Source organism: Prionailurus viverrinus, chromosome C2 (genome assembly GCF_022837055.1).
Source record: "Prionailurus viverrinus isolate Anna chromosome C2, UM_Priviv_1.0, whole genome shotgun sequence".
Lineage (NCBI taxonomy): Eukaryota > Metazoa > Chordata > Mammalia > Carnivora > Felidae > Prionailurus > Prionailurus viverrinus.
Window position 1 is genome coordinate 65,251,151 of NC_062569.1, and position 19,987 is coordinate 65,271,137.

General features: G+C 41.4%; 1 protein-coding gene across 3 annotated transcripts in view; it reads left to right on the forward strand.

Moving 5' to 3' along the window:
* The window catches only part of FNDC3B (fibronectin type III domain containing 3B), a 362,124-nt gene that overhangs the window by 317,324 nt on the left and 24,813 nt on the right, over nucleotides 1-19,987 (forward strand). For all 3 annotated transcript variants that reach the window (XM_047875932.1, XM_047875933.1, XM_047875934.1), the window contains exons 22-23: nucleotides 60-340; nucleotides 12,927-13,139. In XM_047875932.1, coding sequence (XP_047731888.1) covers nucleotides 60-340; nucleotides 12,927-13,139 — 494 coding nt within the window. The remainder of the gene's footprint in view (nucleotides 1-59; nucleotides 341-12,926; nucleotides 13,140-19,987) is intronic.

Sequence of the window (19,987 nt, forward strand, 5' to 3'; positions counted from 1 at the left end):
GGAGGCTTCAGAATTTACGGTGGGGTAATGTGGACTTTGTCTTGCTGTTGTCTTTTTAGGCTGTCAATCAAGCTGGAGCAGGACCGTATAGTGAGCTTGTCCTTTGCCAGACACCAGCATCTGCCCCTGACCCTGTCTCCACTCTCTGTGTTCTGGAGGAGGAGACCCTCAATGCCTACCCTGATTCACCTTTTGTGTGCCTTGTACTGAACTGGGAAGAGCCGTGCAATAATGGATCTGAAATCCTCGCTTACAATATTGACCTTGGAGACACTAGCATCACCGTGGGCAATACCACCACCCATGTTATAAAAGACCTCCTTCCAGAAACCACCTATCGGTGAGTGCAGGGAAGCAGAAATAGAGCTGCATGAACACATCAGCACTTGGAGCTATAGACCTTTCAGGTTCTAAAGGCCAAACGACTGAATTCTAATCCTTCTTAATTAATATATTTAAGAGTACTAAATGCAGATATAGCTTTTTTTTCTTTTTTTAACATTTATTCAATTTTGAGAGACAGGGTGTGAGCAGGGGAAGGGCAGAGAGAGAGGGAGACACAGAATCCGAAGCAGGCTCCAGGCTCTGAGCTGTCAGCACAGAGCCCAGACGCCGGGCTCGGGCTCGAACCCACAAACTGTGAGATGATGACCTGAGCTGAAGTCAGACACTTAACCGACTGAGCCACCCAGGCGCCCGGTAAATGAAAAATACAGCTTTAAAGCGTGTATTGCTTTGTACTTTGTGAGTCTGTTACAAATTTACACAATTCGTAACCCTCGAGGGAGAATTTCACCTACTGCTTTAAATTAGTTCCTCCCTCTTGGTCTCTTAGCAACCACTTTTCCTTATACTTTTACTGTGACTCATGTCACTCTGTGGGCGCCCTCTGTCCTCTCTGTGGACTTGCCCACCTCTGAAGCTGGGTTCCACCATTCTTTTCATTCCCCAAAGCAGACACAATGTTACAAAGCATTTGTGATGTAGCTTTTTACTCAGCCTTTCACAAGGGGCCAGAGGAAAAAGTTACATTACACATTACTGAGCAAAGCTCAGTTGGCATCTGCATTCTTTCTTTCCCCTGGAGTCCTCTCCCAGCCAGGCACCTCACCTTCCATCTTTTTCTCCAACACGGCCTCTTAAAATTTCAAATTATTTAGCTCCGTCTCCGAGTTGCCTCAACTCCCTCAAGACGAAAAGTGCACGACTAGCGTAAGAGGAGCACAGGAACCGTCTGTGGTTACTCAGGTATGCCCTCTAACCCTTGGTCAGGTTACAGACAGTCCTGATTTACAGTGGTGTGAAAGCGATACACAAATCAATAGGAACTGAGTTTTGATCATCTCCTGGGCTGGGGCTTACATGATGTGAAGCTGTCACTACTGACGCTGGGCAGTGGCAGTGAGCCACGGCGCCCGGTCAGCCACGCGGTCAGTAGGGTCAACAACCAATGTGCTCACGACCACTCTGTGCCCATACAGCCATTCAGGTTTTCACCTTCAGTACGGTGTTCAGTATATTTTAGGAAAGAGTCAGTACTTTATTATAAAATAGGCTTTGTGTTAGAGGATTTTGCCCAACTGCAGGCTAATGTTAAGTGTTTACGTTGGCTAAGCTAAGCTACAGTGTTCAATAGGTTAGGTGTATTAAATGCATTTTTGAATTGTAATATTTCCATCTTATAATGGGTTTGCTGAGATGTAACCCCATCGTAAGCCAAGGAATGTTTGTAAATGTTTCTTGAGGAGGGAAATGTATAGATTCAGATTCAGGTCATCAGCTATATCTTTAGGAGGGTTACTTACCATCTCTGTGTTTCAGTTTCTTTTTTCCATAAAATGAGAACAAGATTCTTTCCTTCATAAGCATATTGTAAGGCGTTAATACACAAATGTTAAATGCTTAGAAGCCAACAGTACATATTAGGTGCGCAGTAAGTATGCATTGCAATTTCAGTCATCATCAATCGTGCCATCCAGCAAAAGTGGTTCTTCTTGGGGTAGGATGGAGGGAGTGAAGGACGGGCTAACAAACTTGCTGCTAGAAAAGGATGTATCATCTCATTTAATTTTTTTCTAGTTTGTTTTCTCGTTCTGTGGTCTGACAGACTACCTTTTTTATATTCCCAGAAGCTGAAGAAAGAAATCAGCTAATGCACTCGAAGGTACAAAAGCCCCATCTTGCCAGATCATATCACCCTTGTTCTTTTTCTTTCTTACCAAATCTGTTTTGTCTAATTTATACAACTAGATTTATTTTACTTTTCAAAACAATGACAAGGGGGCATTGTTCACTTTTGTAGTCTTACATTATTTTAAAAAATCTCTTTGGGGCACAGCATTATATACACTGTGGGTCTGTAAAACAGTGATAGACTGGCCTTGCCCTCAGAGCACTCACAGAGTTGAGGGGCACTTAAATAGCAACAGTAGCATACGTAGTAGGCTATTGTGACATCATGGGCTGCAAACAACACAGTGTGCAGAATCCTGTTGGTGTTTCAGAGAGGAAGACCTAGGGTCCCGGATGATCAGGATGGTTCAAAGTGGGACTTGAGACAGAAACTAGATAAAGGGGGATATGACTTACAAAGAGAAGAGGCAGGCCGAGGGCGTTCTTTTTGTTTTTAGCCTTTTAGCCATTCTCAAAAAAACAGCCTTCACTCTTGTTTGCCAACCGAATGCTAAGTGCCTGTTGTGTCTAGAGCACTCTAACCAGGTGGGGAGGAAATCCAGAGATGACTAAACTCAGACCTTGACTTCAGGGAATTTCCCCAATGATGATACTCTAAGGAAGCCTTGCTGTGAGCTGGATCTTGGGGTAAAATGACTAAGTGAATGTCATTCCCCAGCTGTGCCGAATACTGCCTGACCTTAATCCCTCAGGGCCAAAAGAAAAACAAGGAAGAAGCCACACTGGTTCAGGAACTCACTGAATGGTTTTGTGTCCATTCTGATCCACACCCATATCTACCCCAGAGTGGAATCAAGTCCTGAGGTCAGTCCTGAATGTTTTAGATCAGAAATCATGAAAGCCTTTTAGGGCAAAATGTTAGCCTGTGAATTTTGTTCCAGACGTTGTGCCAACTGTAAACTTTAAGATTTGTGGAAGGATGATAAGGGAGGAATGCTGGCTCTTACTACTCAACATACAGTCAGATGACTTCTAGAAGGAAACCTAGAATTCACAGACTTAGTGAAGGAACAGATACAGGGAATCTTTGATTAATGATCAAATGTCATTTACAGTGGACATTATCAAACAAACTTCCACATGTTTAAAAGTATCTCATAGGATAGTTCTATTTTATTATTTTTTTTTTAAGTTTGTTTATTTATTGTGAGAGTGGGGAGAGAGAGAGAGCCCGACATGGGACTCGATCTCACCAACCACGAGACCATGGCCTGAGCCAAGATCAAGAGTCAGGTGCTTGACCGAGCCACCCAGGCGCCCCCGAATAATTCTATTTTAGAGAACACAAAATGGTTTAGTAATGGAAGGACTATGGAAGAATGAGGTTAGATTGGGGGTGCCCAGCTGGCTTAGTCGGTGGGGCAGGCAACTCTTGATCTTGGGGTTGTGAGTTCGAGCCCAATGTTGGGTGGAGAGATTACTTAAAAATGAAATCTTAGGGGAAAAAAAAAAGATTTGGATAGTAAAACTTCAGGACTATTTAAAAAGTATTTAATGGATATAGCATAAACAGTTCAGTATTAACATGTAAGGCTAGCATATTGAGCTGAATGTGGAAGGTCCCTTTTTAACCTTATAGGGAAGTTTCGAAGATACCGGGTTTTAGACAGATTGCATGAGAAGGGCATGACTTAGGAAAGGTGAATCTTTGAATGTTGTTGTACTCACCCTACCTGCTCCACCAAAGAGTTAGCCTGTCCTTGCTGGCTGAGCAATAAATAAATGGGTTGTTTCCGAGTTAAGATATTAAGGTCATTATTCCCATTTAAGATCTTTTTTTATGCAACTTTATGCTAGTTTCTATAGTACATAATTGGGTACCTTATTGTAGAAGTCTGACCAACCCACGGTCTTGTTCTTTATATGTTTCAAAAACACAATCACAATAATTATGATGAAGTACAAAATGAGTATTTCAAGTGACTAAGGGTATAATTTCAGTCCAGTCAACTTTTACCTCACCTTTTTCTGTTCCATAAATTGGTTAAAATATAAATGAACAGATCATGATGTTCTAGACAAAAGCGTGGAATGAAACATTTTAAGCAGGCCATGGGGCTGGGAGATAGGACTTGTTTCTTTTGTTTGTTTGGGTTTTTTGGTTTGTTTTGTTTTGTTTTTTAAACCGTCAGCAGTTACACTCTGTTCTCACACTGAGTTTGTCTTTCTCTGTTTTGCCAGACAGAAAAGTGCACCTCTGTAAGCAAACCTACTGACGCAGAGAAGGGTTTGGGTGCTTACAAAAGCACCCATTGGCTGACTGACACCCCCTATGGGGTTTGGTTGGAACTGCAATGCTGTTTTTAAAGGCATTACTTTTAAGCTTAGAACTGAGTTTGGTATGGAGTTTGTGTGTTGGTTTGAGGAAAAGAAAATGTTATTGAAAACAGAGACATACCTTTCTTTTGACACATGGTGTCATAGTCTCTGCGAGCAGAGAGAGAAAAGATGGCCTGGTGAGTAAATCTTGGTAAAATAAAATACAAACCATCAGGCACTTCTCTAGACCTACTGAATCAGAAACTCTACGGGTAAGGCCTGGCACTCGCTTTAATTACCCCTCAGGAGATTTTGATGCATGTTAAAGTTTGAGAACCTCTTCCCTAGATGGGGCACCTGGGTGATTCAGTCGGTTAAGCATCCGACTTCGGCTCAGGTCATGATCTCGCGGTTTGTGAGTTCAAGCCCTGTGTCAGGCTCTGTGCTGACAGCTCAGAGCCTGGAGCCTGCTTCGGATTCCGTGTCTCCCTCTCTCTCTCTGTCCCTTCCCCACTTGTGCTGTGTCTCTCTCTGTCTCTCAAAAATGAATAAATGTAAAAAAAAATTATTTTTAAAAGAAGAACCTCTTCCCTAGAGCAGAATGGAATGTTGATGTATATAAGAATCACCTGGACAGCTTTTGCAAAATACAGAAGTCTGAGCCCCATTCGTGTAGACTTCAGTTTAGTAGGGCTGAGGAGGTCTAGACATCATTTTCGTATAGTGTCTCTTCTTCTACTTAACCATCCTCACTTCATTCAAATCTGTCTTTATTATTGGGTTTCCTGTAACCTCCTTCATCCTCTTGATCGGGTGAGTTCTGCCTCTTGACGGACTCTTTAATAAGAGCAGTGCCCAGACCTCTGAATGGTCTGGATGACTGGCTCAGAGCAGAGCAAGACTGTCACCTTACATGTTCTCCATATTGAGCGGTTAGTAAGGTTGCCTAAGATTACTTTTTTTGGCAACCTCATTATCGTCTGACTCATACCAAGCTACCAAACAACTAAAACTTAAGGTAGATTTGTTTGTTACACTCATTTATGCTCCTTTCGCTAGGTAGAACAGTGACGAAAAATAACATCTATTGAGTCCTCACTGTAGGTCAAGCACTACATTAGCCTGTCAAAAAGTGAATCATAAATCATTCTAACAAGATGAGGTGGACTTTATTAGGAGCAAATTCTAAGTAGTTCAGAAGTAGCAGACTGGAATCAAACAGCTTGACTTCAGTGCTCGGTCCCTTGCATAGGTCTCTGTGACCTCTGGCAAGGTATTTAAGCTCTCTGTGCCTCCGTTTTCTGATCTGTAAAATGGGGATAATAACTTGAGCTACCTGTCTGTCTTAGAGAAGATTCCAGGCACTCATATAGGACCTGACACACAATAAGTCAGCACTCAATAACTTGTGTGTTGCTAATGTTTGGTAGGGAAAAAAAGAGCAGGAAGGTAGGTTGTGACCAGAATAGAGGAAGAGGTGTCTGTGGGGATCTGGCATCATTTCTTAAGCAGTGGGAGACATGTAAGGTTTTCTTGCCTGTCAAAGGCGGATCTAAGTGCTTGGAGACAGAATGGCAGCAGACATACCCCAGGAGCTGTCAGGAGAAGTAGCTTAGTGGAAGGGACGGATCTGAGCCAGCTCAGGCCACCCTTCCAGGAAGCCCTCTTCTGAATCACTCTGCTCTCAACGCATCAACCCCTCAAAGGGAGTTCCTTTATTTCAGCTACTATTTTATATTCTTTCACAACTCATCTGATGATTATTCCCTTCTTTTGCGTTTCTGTCTTCTTAGAGAATTAGATGTAGATTGTGGGGGAGGGGTGGGGGATAAAAAGTCTTATCTTTGGCTCCCAGGCCTCTCCTGCCCCGACTCTTCCTTGGTCCCCTCATCGCCCCCACCCTCACACTCGAGACATCCCGACTACTGGGGTGGCTAATTATGACTGAGAAGTCACCTTCCCCAGCTGAGGAAGGTTTGTTTTGAAAGTCATTTTTCTTACAATGTATGAAGTGCCAGAAACTTGAGTGTGTGTGTGTGTGTATATGTATATATAAAGGGCACTGTGGAGGGCTGTGAGCTTCTGAGGCAGGAATGTATTTAGCATCTAGAACTAGTAGATATTTTTAGTGGATTTTCAATCAAAAGCTGTAAGGAATTTGCTTCTGAATTGAATTTATTTGATCAGTATTACCAGTATACTGTTGGGTATTACAGACTCCTGGGCACTTGAGATTTTTCATGTCAGCCTGGCCAAGATAGAGTTTATCAAGACTTACATTGTCACCTCCCTAGATTGGAAGGCAGAGTTCCATTGCCCTTATACTTAATTTGCAGAGCTTACGGTTTCAGAAACTGATAAATTTCAACATCAACAGGTTACTTCAGCTAGAGAGAAAACTGCTCAAGTTTGGGTTTGGGGTAGACTGTAATTAATCTAATAAAACTTGAAAATCTGTTTCTTCTGAGGTGAATTCTTTGGAATTGTTCAAGTCAGTGGTGGTTCTGCTCATTAGTCCTTAGTGAGCTCTCACTGGAATTAGAAAAGTATTTTCACACGCAGTGTTTTTCACCCCAAAACAAAACAAACAGCAACTACCTTAGTCCTTGTTTAGTTTTCTCAGTCTCCTGGGCTCAGAGTATGTAAGGTTTTTACTAGAGTGCAAGAAGATATGGCCTCATTATTTTCTTAAGTCTTGTTTTTTTAAGTAATCTCTACACCCAGTATGGGGCTTGAACGCGTAACCATGAGGTCTAGAGTTGCATGCTCTACCAACTGGACCGGCCAGGCGCCCCATGGCCTCACTTTATTTAATCAGTTCCCAGTTGTATTTCAATTTTTAGTGTTATTTTATCGTTAGAACTAAATAGTGTTAGTTCAGTGCATCGGCTACGCGGAAAACTGTAGATAAGTTGATGTATTTTAAAATGTAAGTAGTTGACGGGGCGCCTGGGTGGCTCAGTTGTTTAAGTGTCCAACTTCAGCTAAGGTCATGATCTCACAGTTGGTGGGTTCGAGCCCTGCTTCGGGCTCTGTGCTGACAGCCCAGAGCCTGAACCCTGCTTCGGATTCTGTGTCTCCCTCTCTCTCTGCCCCTCCCCTGCTCATGCTCTGTCTCTGTCTCTCAATAATAAATAAAAGTTAAAAAAAAAAAAAAAGTTAAAAAAAATGTAAGTAGTTGACTTTGAGGCCAAAAGTTGATGCAAAAATGTGAAAACAAATTTATTGACTATCCTAGATGCTCACTTTATTGGTGAACGGCAGTTGTTGAACTGAAAGTGTGATTTGAATTAAAATTCCCTTTTGGTTGGACACCGTGTTTGGTTCAACTAGGAGAGTATAGCATGCCAGAATGCACAAAAGACTTTGAGCCTAAAAAGATGAGGTTCGCACTTTGATCTAGCCTGTATCTGCTGTGTAGACTAGTGCCCATGGCTGAACCTAGTCAGGCCTCATTTCCTTCACTTATACAGTAGAGTAATTCCTACCTCATGGAGTCAGGCTAGAAATTAGGGGTACTATTGTGCATATCACATCCAGGCTTCAACACCTAGAACGGCTGTGCCATTCAAGTTGAGTCATTTAACCTCTCTGCGTTTAGCTGCAGTATTCTCATCTCTAAAAGCAAGAGGAAACACTGCTCCTGCTCCAGAGCACAGTCCTCTGAACAGAGCCAGTTCTAGGTGTTGCTCGTGCCGGATATTAACACTTCCATCTGTCTCTGAGCTCTGTGTCTCCCCCTCACCTCCTGAGGATGCTTTACAAAGAAGCCAGACCTTCTAGGTGTTACTGGTTCCTTGGCCATAATTTGGAGGGAGGAAAAACATAGATGGTGTCAGCAAATTACTCGAGTTCTAACGAGGCCACACGTTTGAGTGCCCAGCGCAGTGCACCCCTCACGGACGCTCATAGTTTCTTCACTGTGAGAAGGGAAGGACAATCTCAAAAGAAGTCAGAAGAATGGTAAGTGCATAAATTAGCACTCTGAAGTTCACCAAAGTGCTTTGGGCCACCTTGAATCCTTTTCTGGCCGAATGGTGAAATATAAAATATTTAAAAATAGAGAATGCTTCTTATATACCTTATCTTAACTACATAACCAACTTTGTAAATGCAGCGAAGGTATTACTATACCCATTTGATAAATAAGGAAACCCTTACTCAAAGGTATTAGGTAATTTCCCCAAGGTCACACCAAAGTGATGAGCAGGATTCCCAAGGAGGCTTCACTGCTAAAAAGTATTTTGGTGGTGGTGGTGGTGGTGGTGGTATGTGTGTATTTAAGGCTAAGATTATGTGCCTACCAAATATGTATCAGTAGTAAAAGTTCAGAGAACCATAGAACTTCAAATGTAAGGAATACGATACCTATGAAAATGTCATAGAGGCTTTGAGATAATAAGTGAATTTACAAAAGGAATCAAAGAGTAAATCTACATTTATTTTGTATCTTGATTCAGCCAGAAAAGGATTCAAGGTGGCCAAGAGCACTTTGGTGAACTGCAGAGTGCTAATTTATGCACTTAATGATTCTTCTGACTTCTTTTGAGACTGCCCTTCCTTTCTCTCACTGAAGAAACTATGAGCGTCCGGGAGGGGTGCACTGCGCTGGGCACTCAAACATGTGGCCTTGTTAGAACTCGAGTAATTTGCTGACACCATCTGTGTTTTTCCTCCCTCCAAATTATGGTCAGGGAACCAGTAACACCTAGAAGGATTGGCTTCTTTGTAAATTCATTTGTAAACTCATTTTTCGTTCTTCTAAATGATTCAGGATATTTTTTCTTGAGCAGAATAACAATCTTAGGCAACCGATTACCTTCCTTCCTATTGTTTATTAGAGTACTGAAGGGCTGTTTGGGCTGCACAGAACAAAGCAGTAGGTTCACCTGGAACAGAAGGTGAGCTTGGCTCTGGAGGATATTGAGCAAGCAGACAGAAGAAAGGATCTTGAACTCTGGACTCTAGGAATACCTGTACTATAATAAAGGGAAGGAATGACAGTCTGGACAGTAGAAAGACATTAATATAAACGCTGTTGGTCAGGAAATTTGTTACACCTTTGAAGAAAGACTGCAACTTAATGTCTGGCTTAATTCCCTTTTCCTAAGAAGGGAAAAGTGGTAGTAATTCCAACCATCATGATGACCTCTTTTTAAAAGACTTTTCCTCTCCAGTTGCAGAAAAATTTCTTATTTTCCAATCATAGAAAAAAACCCTCTTGTATTAAACCCATAAAACTACAAGATGCATATTGAGAGGTGAGAAAGAGTTTATTTTAATCTTTTGAAGTCATATTGAGAGACTTACTTTGCACTATCTACAAGAGACCTGAGACAGCCCCTTGTATATTAGAATCTGGGAAAAGTCCAGTTCTTTCTAATGGAATTTTTACTGTACTTTATCAGAGATAAGTATTTGGTACATTCCAAACTATGAGGCAAATATTTATCTAGTTTGGGGTGATTGTGGATAGAGCTGCTGTGAATATTTGTGTGTCAGTTTTGTATGAACATAAATTTTAATTTCTCCAAAGAACAGGGAGTGGGATTGCTGGGTCGCACAACTGTGTGAAGCTTAATAAAAAATTTGATAGGAAAACCGTTTTCCAATGTGGCTGTACCATTATGCACTCTCACTAGCAATATATGAGAGCTGTAGTGCCTCTTTATCCTCGGCAACATGGTATGGTTCTTTCCTTATTTCTAGGTAACAAGTACTATTTATTTTCTTCTGTTTTCTCCTTAAAAGTTTTGTATTTTACGTTTTATGTTTAGATCTGTGGTCCATTCTGAATTAAGTTTAGAATTTAGTTAAGTTTAGAAGGTTTAGATTGAGTTGTGTCTTCCTACTGATAACCAGCTGTTCCAACACCATTTGTTAAAAAGACTATTCTTTCTCCGTTGAATTACTTTTGCACTTTTGTCAGAGATCAATCATTCATATTTGTGTAGATCTATTTCTGGAGTCTGTATTCTCTCATATTGATCCATGTGTCTGTCTCTTACCAGTACCACACTGTCTTGATTACTGTAGCTTTATAGTAAGTCCTAAGTCAAAAAGTGTGATTCTTTCAACTTTATTCTTATTTTCCAGTTTTGTGTTTGGCAATTTTAGTTCTTTTGCCTTTCCACAAAGCTTCTAGAATCAATGTCTCTAGATCTGCTAAGAATCCTGCTGGAATTTTCGTAGAATTACATTGTATCTATAGATCACTTTGGGGCAAATTGACCTTTTCTTTCTGTGTAGGCTTCCAATTCGTGAACGCAGAATGTCTCTCTCTATTTAGATTTTCTTTAAGATTTTCAGCAGAGTCTTGTAGTTCAGTTCTTTTCTTTCTTTGTGCCATTTTTTCTGCCACTGGCTGGGACTTCTAGTCCATGATGTTGAGTTGGAGTGTTGAAAGTAGACATCCTTGCACTGTCCCTAATCTTAGAAATTATTTAGTCTTTCACCGTTAAGTATAAGGTTACCTGTAGGTGTTTCTATAGATGCCCTTTTCAGATTGAGAGAGTTTCCTTCTATCCCTAGTTTTCTGAGAATTTTTGTGATGAATAGACGTTGGATTTCATCAGGTGCTTTTCCTGTACGAATTCGTATGAGCGTGTGTTTTTTCTTCTTTAGGCTATTAATATGAAGGAATTGTCTAAGGACTGGGGAGTGAGAGAATGCAGGAAAAAAAAAAAAGAATGAGGAATTTCCCCCATTCACTCTGAGCTTCCAGAAACCCTGTTCTTTGAGCCGCATTTCCCCCAGAGCCCTCAGTCCATGCAGATGTCTGCCTTTGGACTTCAGGCTGCATTGAGTCCAGTTTGGGGGATGATAGAGGGGAAAAGATGGTAAATGCAATGGTAAATGAATTAAAAAATGATAAATGTTTCACCAAATCCTCCAGCTACTGTTTGCTTTTTGGGAGTTGTTAAATAGCTGCTCCATTTATTTTCTCCAGGTTTATTGCCACGTTCAGTGGGGGAGACAGGGTACAGGGTAGGGAGTGCTTGCTTCCTCTCACCTGTAATTAATCTGAGGGGTTTTGTTTGTTTGTTTGTTTGTTTTTGCCTTGTCCACAGTCTACAGGCATATTGTTAGACTGACGTGCTGAATTATGTAATCTTTAAATTTGAAGAATTAATGCTAATTGGAGATCACAAGATGAATTTAGGTATTGTAGTACCTAAATAGTATTTTCTATGTGTAAGCAATAATTGCTGTAAAAGAGAAACACATAAAACTAAATTATGAGAATGTTTCAAATTGATCGGTTTCCTAAGAATTTATCTCTGGCTCTATGTTTTATTACTATCATGTGCTTTGAAACACTGTTTTGAATGTGTGCACACTTTTAGAACCAGCGACCCCACACTGCTCAGTCAGCTCGGTAAGATGCTTGTGTCCCTAGCGAGGGTCCTGGGTGGAGGTTTCTGCTGGAGGCCAGGAGTGGGGCATGAAGAGGTGGAAAGGCAGAGCTGGGAGTGAGTGGTCTTCCAAGTGGGTGGAGCCATGGAAATAGACTATTGAGAGAACTGCCCGTACTGTGCAGAAAAAGAGAAGAGGAACAGAGGGCGGTGGGGAGGTGGTGTCAGAACTTAGGTCTGAGAAGCAGAGGAGGAAAGCCTGAACCAGGGGTGTGCGGGCCGCCAAATGCCTGGAGGAAACAAGCTTCCAGAACATGCAGTCACCGCGGGGAGCAGTGTCGAGAATGAGGTTGGGGCAGTGCCATCCATGTGTTTGTTGTATGAAGGCCTTGGAGAGCTGTTTCAGTCAACTAGGAAGGAAACAGAGGCGCGAGGAAAAGAGGAATAATAGCAGGATATTATTTTATTTATTAATTTTAACTCTCTTTGATTTTAAATTCACAGACCGTGAGGACAGTGTTAAGGCATCTTTATTATCCATAACACTGCACGCTGCAAACATGCAGTTGCGATTCAGATACAGACAGCTGAGTGACAGCCCATTACCAGCAGTGCCTGCGCGCTTATGTGGTTCTGGACTGGCAGAGGTGGTTGGGCAAAGCTGGAGACGTGCCCTGTTGAAGAGCTTCTGCCCTTTGTAAACCCTAAAGGAAATTCCTTTGCTTTCCTATTTCATTTCTTCTTTACAGCCCACTCACTTCCAAAAGTGACTCTGAGGCAGGTAACATGTGGCTTAGAACAAAATACAATAGCACATCTTTAGGATGTGTTCCCTCAGACAACAGACTTTTTTTTCCCTTTGTTTTTTTTTTTTTTAAATTAAAGGGCTAAGAGGTATCTTGCTAACTGCTCTATTTTTGCTGGGTTTGGGAAGGGGGAGCGAAATCTGTTTGCCCAAGCTGCCCTATTTTCTATTTGTCTTGAATTACATTGGCTTATTTTTCGTTATTCCATGGTACAGTTTTAGGGGCGCAGAAGAAATACTCCACAAGTGTCTGCTTCCAGTGAGGAATTGCCACATCTTCAGCTGCAACGTGTGTATTTTTTCCCTTTTTCCAGGATCAGAATTCAGGCCGTCAATGAAATTGGAGCTGGACCGTTTAGTCAGTTCATTAGGGCAAAAACTCGGCCATTGCCACCCTTGCCTCCGAGGCTCGAATGTGCTGCCGCGGGACCCCAGAGCCTGAAGCTGAAGTGGGGAGACAGTAACACCAAGACCCACACAGCCGCTCACATGGTGTACACACTGCAGTTGGAAGACAGAAACAAGAGGTGAGCTGGCGGGGCGGGTGCAGGGGGTGGTTCTGTCCGAATGAATCCTTGCTTGTTCACCTGTCCTCTAATAAAACACTCTTCCTCCCGTTGAAAGGTTTCCTGTGTATTGGGGTCCTGCATTGTGGACCTCCGTTCTCCATTTGGAATTTTCTTTTCTTTTTTTCTAATTTTTTTTTAACGTTTATTTATTTTTGAGACAGAGAGAGACAGAACATGAGCAGGGGAGGAGCAGAGAGAGGGAGACACAGAATCCGAAACACGTTCCAGGCTCTGAGCTGTCAGCACAGAGCCTGAGGCGGGGCTCGAACTCACAGACAGTGAGATCATGACCTGAGCCAAAGTCAGACGCTTAACTGACTGAGCCACCCAGGGGTCCCTCCATTTGGGATTTTCTAAACTAACATTCTGAAGATCCTGATTTGCCTGCAAGTCATAATCTGTGTGTTTGTTTTTTTTTTTCTTTCATAGAGCCAGATAACGGAGAGAAATTATCTAAAAATAAAATTGTCATATGCAAGCCCATGCTATGTTATAGCGTTAGATCAGTCACAAGTGCAGAGGGAAATGAGACTTAGGAAGAGATGCTAGCTTTTTAAATATTCAGTAACCATCATGACAATCATGTTTACCAATCCGAAATAGCTGTGGTGATGTACAGATGGGGATCGTATTCTGTAACTATGGGCAACGCAGTATCAGATTAGCCAGAGCAAACAGGAGATTCTTTATAAGACTCCATGCCCAGCAAAATACTCTTGGCCACAGAAATCAAAGCCAGCCTTTCACCTAGTATTTATTTAACCTATCTTCATTTCCTCTGAAAATGGCCCATCAGAAGGTGGGCCTCTGAACTGTATTAGGAATAATTCAGATGCAGAGTTAGAGGTAATGATGGCAGAATTGTTCTGTTACCAAAAGTCCAAATCAGAGAATCAGGTGAAGGAGGTGGGAGGTGACCATAAATCCAAGACACCCTGCTGGAACAGACCCACGCTGCTATTTCCCTTTGGCCTATCTGCTAAACACAAAAACATTCCTGTCCTTTCCACTTTATGCATTATAGCTCCTGCTCCTTTACACAGGGAATTGGTTTAGTTAGCACAGAAACTGCTGTCCAGTCTTCACCCCCCACTCTACTCAAGAACTTTGATTCATTTCAGTGCAGTGGAGTCCTGTGTGGCAGGCATTTTATGAGATAGGCCTTCAGTGGAGACCAAGATCAAGGAAAAACAAGCCCCTGCCTCCAGACGCATAGTATCAACCCACAGATGGTCTCAGAACTTTAGTACCATTGGAGAAAAATGCTCTGGGACGTTGGAGGAAGGCAGAGACCATCGGGTTGCAAAGATCAGGAATGGCTTTTTGAAACAGGTGATGTTTGAACTGGACTGAAGGACCTGTCAAAGGCAGTAATTTGACTACAGAAGAACAAAAATGATCATCTATTGGAAACTAGTCCTGGTATAGAAAGCACAGAGAAAATGAGGCTGCTTTTGGTAGGTTCATTAGAGGTTAAATGCATCCTCACTCATGGACAAGATCATTCATCTTAACTGTGCTTTGTACCTTTGGATGCGTGTTTGTGGGTTCATTATTTTACTGGCAGGGGATTCCTCGACTAGAGAGGGCTGGCAAGAACACGAATTATGGACTAACAGAAACCCTGGTAAATATTTGAAGCTAGCATTTGGGGAAATTTGCAAACAAGCCTTTGTTTTTCCCTTGGGCTTTTGGCATCCTTTGATGATAGAATCTTCATTAGAGACTGTCTTCTAGTTGTACTGCTTCAGAAAAAGTGAAGTCCAGAAACATTGACGTTGGCAGCAGAATTGGGGGGTTCCTAACTCCTCATGCAGTTGCCTCTACTGTTACCTCCAGAAAGGTGGGGAGAGCGAAGGCTCTGCTCCAAACCAGCTGGGTGCATCCTGCAGCAGCCCTGCCCTTTGTGGGGCATCCGCCTTGGGCGCCTCGTATGGAGAGCTGTACAGATGCTCAGAACAAAAGTTCCATGAACACCAACCTGAATGAGTATGAGACATTTTAATATGCCAGACAGAAAACAGTGTAGAATGTAGTAATCAATTTGTGCTATTTTGAAAAAGAAAAAAAAAAGGCCCAAAGTTAGCATTGTTAATCAATAAATGACTTGCCTAAATTTAAATGGTGATTTAAGAAAACCAACCATTAGGAACAGTATTTTTCTTAATTTTATGATCTGGAGTCCAAATTTATCTTTTTTAAATTAGATTTGTCAGTGCTCTCAGAAAGTTATTAAAGTGATGGGAGTATAGAGCATAATAAATTCTCATTCTATTTGTGGAATAATTTTCCTATGATTAAATAGGATGAAACTTGGCCTAATTTGAGTTTGAAGATGACCTTCCTCAGTGTCCTGAAACTGAGCTCTTGTGTCGATTGGCCCCTCAAATCCGAGCCTTTATTTAACTTTGGATCTTGACTCATGAGGACTGGGGAGAAATCATCTGGCTAGGATACATTATAATTCTTGTGATTAGTGTGGTTTTTGTCAGTTCTGGTCTCCTTGTGGTTCTTTAGGACTTGGACCTGGCTTGTCCGTTTGAAAGTATCTTCTTTCAAGGACCAGCTTTTCCATTAAACTTGTTGCCAGAGTGATTTCTAGTCGGGACTTCTGGGAAAAGTATACGTATTCCTTAGCGAATGCACTGATTTCATTAGCCACTAATGAGTTCTTATTATGGATGTGTCAAAAATATTGTGTGTCTTACTTGTGGCCAAGGTGAGAACCAGAGATAGACTTAATTGTGGTTTTAATTTACTTTACTCACCAGCCGTTGTGGGCACTGGAAAGGAGAGCTGGCTATGTGAGTCGGACAGTTGTCCTAGTCAGTATGAAAGTAATGTTACTCTTAAAACATTTTGCAATGGGGGCACCTGGGTGGCTCGGTCAGTTAAGTATCTGACTCTTGATTACAGCTCAGGACATGATCTCACAGTTCATGGGATCAATCCCCACTCCAGGCTCTGCTCTGGAAGCACCGAATCTGCTTGGGATTCTCTCGCTCGCTCTCTCGCTCTCTCTCCCTCCCTCCCTCCCTCCCCCCCCCCACTCCTGCACGCAGGTGCAGGATTGCACGTGCTCTCTCAAAATTAATAAACATTTAAAAAAATTTTGCAACAGAAGCACAATGAAAATTAGTAACTCCATGCTTCGTAATTATAAAATTAAAGAGTTTGATTTGACTGCTAAACTATTGGTCTTTCTTTCTCTTCTCATCCATAAAATAGAGGCTAAACTAGAAGACTGAATGCAGAGTTCCTTCCCACCTTTTTCACCTTAAAGCACTGAATATTTGTATATCATTTGTGAGCTAGATCCATTACAAAAGGGTGTCTCAGCATGTTATCTCTTTTTTCTTCACATTCTAGTCTCTGCTTTTGACAAATAAGTAAATAATAAGAAAGATGCTAACTTTCTTTATTAGAGCAACCACTTAATGTCTCACACCCCTAAACCCCTAAGGTTTTACATCTACAATGTGCTGGTTTATTATATTTGTTTATATAGCCCTCAATCAAAAAATCTGAAATGAGCCAGAGATATCTAAGTATAATGTTGAGCCAAAAATATATTTTCAAACGTCCTAAAGCACACTTCTATTTGTTGAACACCTACAAAGCACCAAGCACTGAGAGCTTTTATCTACAGTAGTCTTCTTTTTTAATGTTTATTTTATTTTGAGAGAGAGTATGAGCAAGCTGGAGGGTTTGCAGAGAGAGAGGGGGTGGGGGAGAGAGAATCCCAAGCAGGCTTCCTGCTCAGTGCAGAGCTCGATGCAGGGCTTGATCTCACAACTGTGAGATTATGACCTGAATCGAAATTGAGTCAGACGCTTAAACAACTGAGCCACCCAAGCGCCACCCTCTACATTATTTAGTTTTTTAATAAAAAAATATTTTCTATGCTGATTGGATTTCTATCAAAGCCTTCCACCATCTAGATGAAAAAAAAATGGGTTTTGATAAGTTGATTTAACTCATGATTATTATGATTTTAAGCTTAAAATGAAATGAGCAGAGAATGCTTCTTAGAGATGGTAACAGGTTGAGTGAGTCATAAAGGGGTCCTGATCTTATAATCTCATGCAAAATAGCCTTCAGTTAGAGATGGGTGGTGCAGACTCAGGATGGGGTGGAAACCAAGGATACAACCTCCAAAGCACAGAAATGTGCCCTTGGTTTTTTCTCCAACCAAGTGTCTCTTTCTATTCTGGTTCTTTTACACATGGCTCTTTTTAAGTTTGGAGCTCTTTCATGTAAATAGAAGGGATCCCAAAAGGGCATCTTGCCCAAGTCCTTGTCTCAAGGTAAGTCAACCTAGAATTCATCTGGGTCACCTGGACTTGCTACATTGAATATTCTTTTCCCCTTGAATGGCACATTTGTTTTCCATGTGTTCAAGCTTTTGACTCACAAGTCTCCCTTTCCAAGGGCACTGACTACATATTTATGCAGCAGCTTCAAAGCAGTGCTTTATATTTACAGGACTGAGTCTATCCCTAATAGTTAGATTATAATCACTCAATCACAGTTGTTGTTGTTGTTGTTTTCTTGAATTACTATAATGTCCTGAGTCTTTTGAGGTATGTGGCTACCTGTAAGGAACTTATCTGCTGAGAAAATAAGTTAATGGGAAACGAGCAGACAGCACAAGAGATTTTATTTGATTTCAACAGAAAAGCACAAATTACATTAGTTTGGCCGTAGAGTGATGAAGTCTATTATGCTTAGCAAATCTGGGACAGAAGATCCGAATGTCTTTGGTTCCTGTGTATGCAAGAAAAATACACACCCAAAGTAAACATTTTCATAATGCTGCATTAACCTAATACAGGGATTAGAATAACAAGATCAGCTCATGCATTTTAAGATTGTAACGCTGTACTGATGATTTTGAAGATGCATCTGTCTGTGTTATTGAAATGAAACGTTATGTTGCCCTAACAGAATTTGAGTTGATGCTGATTCTCGTCCTGACCCTTATGGGTCCGTGTTCTTGATAATTGTACACAGCACCGAGGCGAGGGGAACTTAAGTTCCAGGAATGCATTTATGGCTACTCTGTTGTTCAGTTTAGTCAGATGGCCAGTGTATTTTAAAGCCAATATATTTCCAGCAAAAGGGGTTGGGAGAGAGGACTCTAATAGAGTGGATCATTACCAGTTGCTCTCCATTTAACTCAGCCCTTGTGCCCGTGACACTTTTCCTTACAGCAGACAAAATTGGAGGGCTTTGTTAATGTGTTCATTGTGACTGACTATTTATTGTTAGAGAGGGACAGAAAGTAATCTACATAATGAATCCCTGAAAAAATACACATTAGGCAACTAATAAAAGTCTCCAGGGTATATGAGCACTATGGGAGAAGTGAACTTTCTTAATGTATGCCTATTACAGAACAAACCCCTGCTTCTGTTTCTCAGAGCATATTGCTGAATTAAATAGATGTAAGGCAACTAGCTCAGGGCCCACACAGACCCATGGTATTCATTTCCTTTGCTTCTCTGGAATTGTCCTGATACACATGATCACCCTTGTTGGATAAATGACACTTTTATTTATCTTCAGTCACCGGAAGGCAATTGTGGTTCTCCACGGGGGTGTCAAATCTCTTATTTGTAATCCCAGAGTTGTTACTGAGTTTCTAGATGGCTAGAGGCGTATCCCTTCACTTCTTTTTGCCTTAGTTTTTCCCTTTACAAATTGGAACTGATGATGCCTGTCTCCAGTCCCTGACTGATGGGGAAAAAACATTCTCATGTCTCAAAAGAGCCTCAAAAATAAAAAGTACCGCTGGCTTAGTCAGTTTCAGGCTGAAATGTCAGTTATGGGGAGAGGTAAGTGACCGTAAACGAACCATTGGAGATCTTAATGGCACCGTAAGTAAAAAATTGATTACGGGTTTGTTTGCTTTTTTTTCTATTTGAAAATAGAATTTTTATCTACTTGAAACATAAATAAATAGAATGGAGTTGGGTAGCATTTTTCTCAGTATTTTTTCCTAAATCAGATCAGATTGAGACAAGCCCATTAAAATAGAAGTAGACAAACAGACATCTGGAAGACTCTGCAAAGAGTATCCTTGAAGATAAGATTCCCTGCAAAGAAAGTAGAAGAATGGGATGTTTCAGGGTTCTCAGGTGGTCTTCATCCTGAGACCCTTTATTTGAAAGTAAATAAATCTCCTTTTTAATATATCAATAACGAAGTACAGTGTGAACAACAAAAGTTGAAAAAAAAGCATTTTCTTTTATTCTACGTGGAGTCTCATCAATAGCTGTATGGACATGTTATTTCTTCAAAAAGGAGCATAAAACGAAACCTAACTAAAAAGCGTTGCAGCTGGAGCACTCACAAGCGGATAGGCACATGTGCAGCTGAGAACGTGCAGGGAGGAAAGCAACTGCTTGCGCGTTGGTCTTTCGGAACTCCTTGACACTTGGGTGCTTCGTCTACAAATGGAGATGCTCACCAACATCAAAACCGGTTTAGGAAATGCACCTTCCCTGCCTCAGATGTCCCCACATGATGCCATCTGCTTCCATCTGCTCCTGCGTAGGCATAACAGGACTCGGTGTTCTCGGTAGAGTGAGGACACATACTATCCATTCCTGTTTTGAACATTCTCCATTCCCAAACATGGTTTCAGTAACGTAGGAGATTCTCTCTCACAGACGCACATACATAGTCCATGCAGTCCTGGGAAATTAAGAAAGAATGAAGGCAATGACATGTCATTGTTAAGGAAAATAGCTGTCCTGAGCTTATTAACAGCTGTTGATTTGTGCTATTGTAGGACGGGTTTC